Source organism: Vigna radiata, chromosome 4 (genome assembly GCF_000741045.1).
Source record: "Vigna radiata var. radiata cultivar VC1973A chromosome 4, Vradiata_ver6, whole genome shotgun sequence".
In the NCBI taxonomy this organism is placed as follows: domain Eukaryota; kingdom Viridiplantae; phylum Streptophyta; class Magnoliopsida; order Fabales; family Fabaceae; genus Vigna; species Vigna radiata.
The window spans coordinates 8,463,358-8,465,884 of NC_028354.1; the positions used below are offsets into that span (position 1 = coordinate 8,463,358).

The 2,527-nt window shown below is 39.9% G+C and overlaps 1 protein-coding gene across 1 annotated transcript; it reads right to left on the reverse strand.

The window, feature by feature from the left end:
• Positions 1-1,479: 1,479 nt before the first annotated feature.
• On the reverse strand, positions 1,480-2,301 carry LOC106758316. Its single transcript, XM_014641251.1, has one exon. The coding sequence runs from the start codon at positions 2,299-2,301 to the stop codon at positions 1,480-1,482; it is 822 nt and encodes a 273-aa protein (XP_014496737.1).
• Positions 2,302-2,527: the final 226 nt, after the last annotated feature.

The following is a 2,527-nucleotide window of genomic DNA, read 5'->3' on the forward strand; positions in this document are numbered from 1 at the left end:
AAACAGAAATTGGGGAAGAGAACGAGTCATGATGGTTTGCAAAAAAATATACATTTTCTAGAAAAATGACATTTCTAGAGACCCGAATTCGATGAAGGTTAGGATCATAACATAGAAAGCCCTTTTGATGAGGAGAATAGCTGAGAAAAGCACATTCCACAGATTGTGCAGTGAGCTTGGTGCGTTCGTGTGGAGGAAGATGGACATAACATGTACAACCGAAGATACGAAGAGTGGAGTAATTGGGTGGGTGACCAAATAATCGAGTGAAAGGAGATTCATTATTTATGGAAGGAGATGGTAATCTGTTTATAAGATGAATAGCAGTGGAAAGGGCTTCACACCAAAATCGTGATGGCACATGTGACTCTAGTAAAAGAGTGCGGACAACATCTAGCAAATGGTGATTTTTCCGTTCAGCCACCCCGTTTTGTTGAGGGGTTGATGGGCATGATCTTTGAGATAAAATGCCATTGGATTGTAAGAATTCCTGAAATAAGTGTGATGTGTATTCCCCCCCATTATCAGAGCGAAGAATCTTGATTTTGGAGGAGAATTGGGCCTGGACATAAGCATTAAAGAATTTGAAAGTGGGAAAGACTTCATCTTTTGAGCGCAAAAAATAGACTCAAGTGAAACGACTATAATCATCAATAAAAGTTACAAAATATTTGTAATTAGCATGAGACGTAACTGGTGCCACTCCCCAAACATCACTATGGATGATATCGAATGGTTGTGTTTCAGTCGACTGATGTGTTGGAAAAGGTAGAATTTTACTTTTGCCAAGCTTACAAAGAATGCAATCAAAATGAATATTATTAAGAGATGGAATGTGTTTATTTCCAAGAAAACCAGATTTGAAAATGTCATGAAGAACATTGGAATTGGGATGCCCAAGGCGCTTATGCCACACTTGGTGATCAACCACAACAGAATTACAAGAGACTAAAGGCAAAGAAAGACTTGGAGACAACGAGAAATGGATGGGAAAAAGGCGTCCAACTTTAGGCCCCTTCGCGATTATCTTCCCCGAGTGTTGATCCTGCACAAAACAACCAGACTGTGAGAATTGAACTCGGCAATCATTGTCGACTAATTGACCGACAAAAATAAGATTACTGGTGAGACTAGGAGCAACAAAGACATTTGATAGGAATGGAGAAATATCACCAGTTTCTGTTATAGGCAATTGATTTTCGCCAGCAGTATGTATTGTCAGATTCCCCAAATATTTTTTTATATTAGTAAGGAATTGAGCATTGTTGGTCAATTGGTTGGAAGCCCCAGAATCAAAGTACCATGGGGAAGAGGAGTTACTTGATAATCCCAAAGCAGAAAAAGCTAAAATTATCATTTGTTGAACCATTTCAGGGGTCAAAGTTGGAGCATCAGTAGTAGCATTTGGATGGACAGGTGCGGGATTGGCAGAACTGGTTGGAATAGAAGAAACATCGTGGTTGTAAAAGTTGTTGCAGGTCATCGTGGTGGCCTTATTGGGCATTCCTTAATAATATGACCATCCCTTTTACAATAGTTGCAAAATTTTTTCGGACAGGTTGAAGCATAATGGTCAAATCGCTTCCAACTAAAGCATTGAATAGTACTCATGTCATGGCGTCGAGACTTCCCTTGTGCCACGTATGCGACTGGAACAGTAGACAGTCTTTGATCTTCAATGATGGACTGTGTAAGAAGACGTTGTTCTTCACGTAACAACTCATTAAGACATGCATCCAACGATGGGACAGGATCTCTATGCATGAGATTGGACCGGATACCTTCAAATTCAGATCGCAATTTCATAAGAAATTGGTCACGTTTAGTAATCTCATGAATTGTTTGTACGGAACTGAGACCTTCGGAAGGCAAGTTTGCATAAACTATATCAGTGTATTTAGCCCAAAGGTTCATGAACTGAGAGTAAAAATCAGCGATGGAGAGACTATGATGTTTAAAATTAGCGATGTTGTGCTCAAGTTGGAATCGACGAGCTGCATTATTTTGACTATAAATTTTCTTCAGGTAGGACCACATTGTGCTTGCAGTCTTGTAAGGACGAAGATTCAGGACAATGTTCAAATCCACGGAACTTAGGATCCAGGCCATGACTTGAGCATCTTTGACGGCCCACTTAGCATGAGCGACCTTATCTTTGTCTTTGTCAGGAGCGGGAGTGTTGCCATCAACATGACCCCACAAATCTTTTCTGGTGACAAAAATCTCGAATTGGAATGCCCAAGCGGGGTAGTATCTTTCGTTAAGGCGAACGAACAAGACATCATATTTTTCAGAAGCCATGGAGCTATGATGGGTGTCGTGGCCCATACAAATTTGATTGCATATGAGAAATGCAGTATAGCTAGGGAATGACCCCTAGGTCGTCTCTCATGGACCAAATGTGGTTCGAGTCTTAGGTCTAACACGAAGTGGGGGGGGTTGTGAAAGGTTTTTTTACAAGGAAAATTAAATTAAATTAAAACTGGAAATTAAATACAACCAAACATAATTGAAAATATTAAAATAA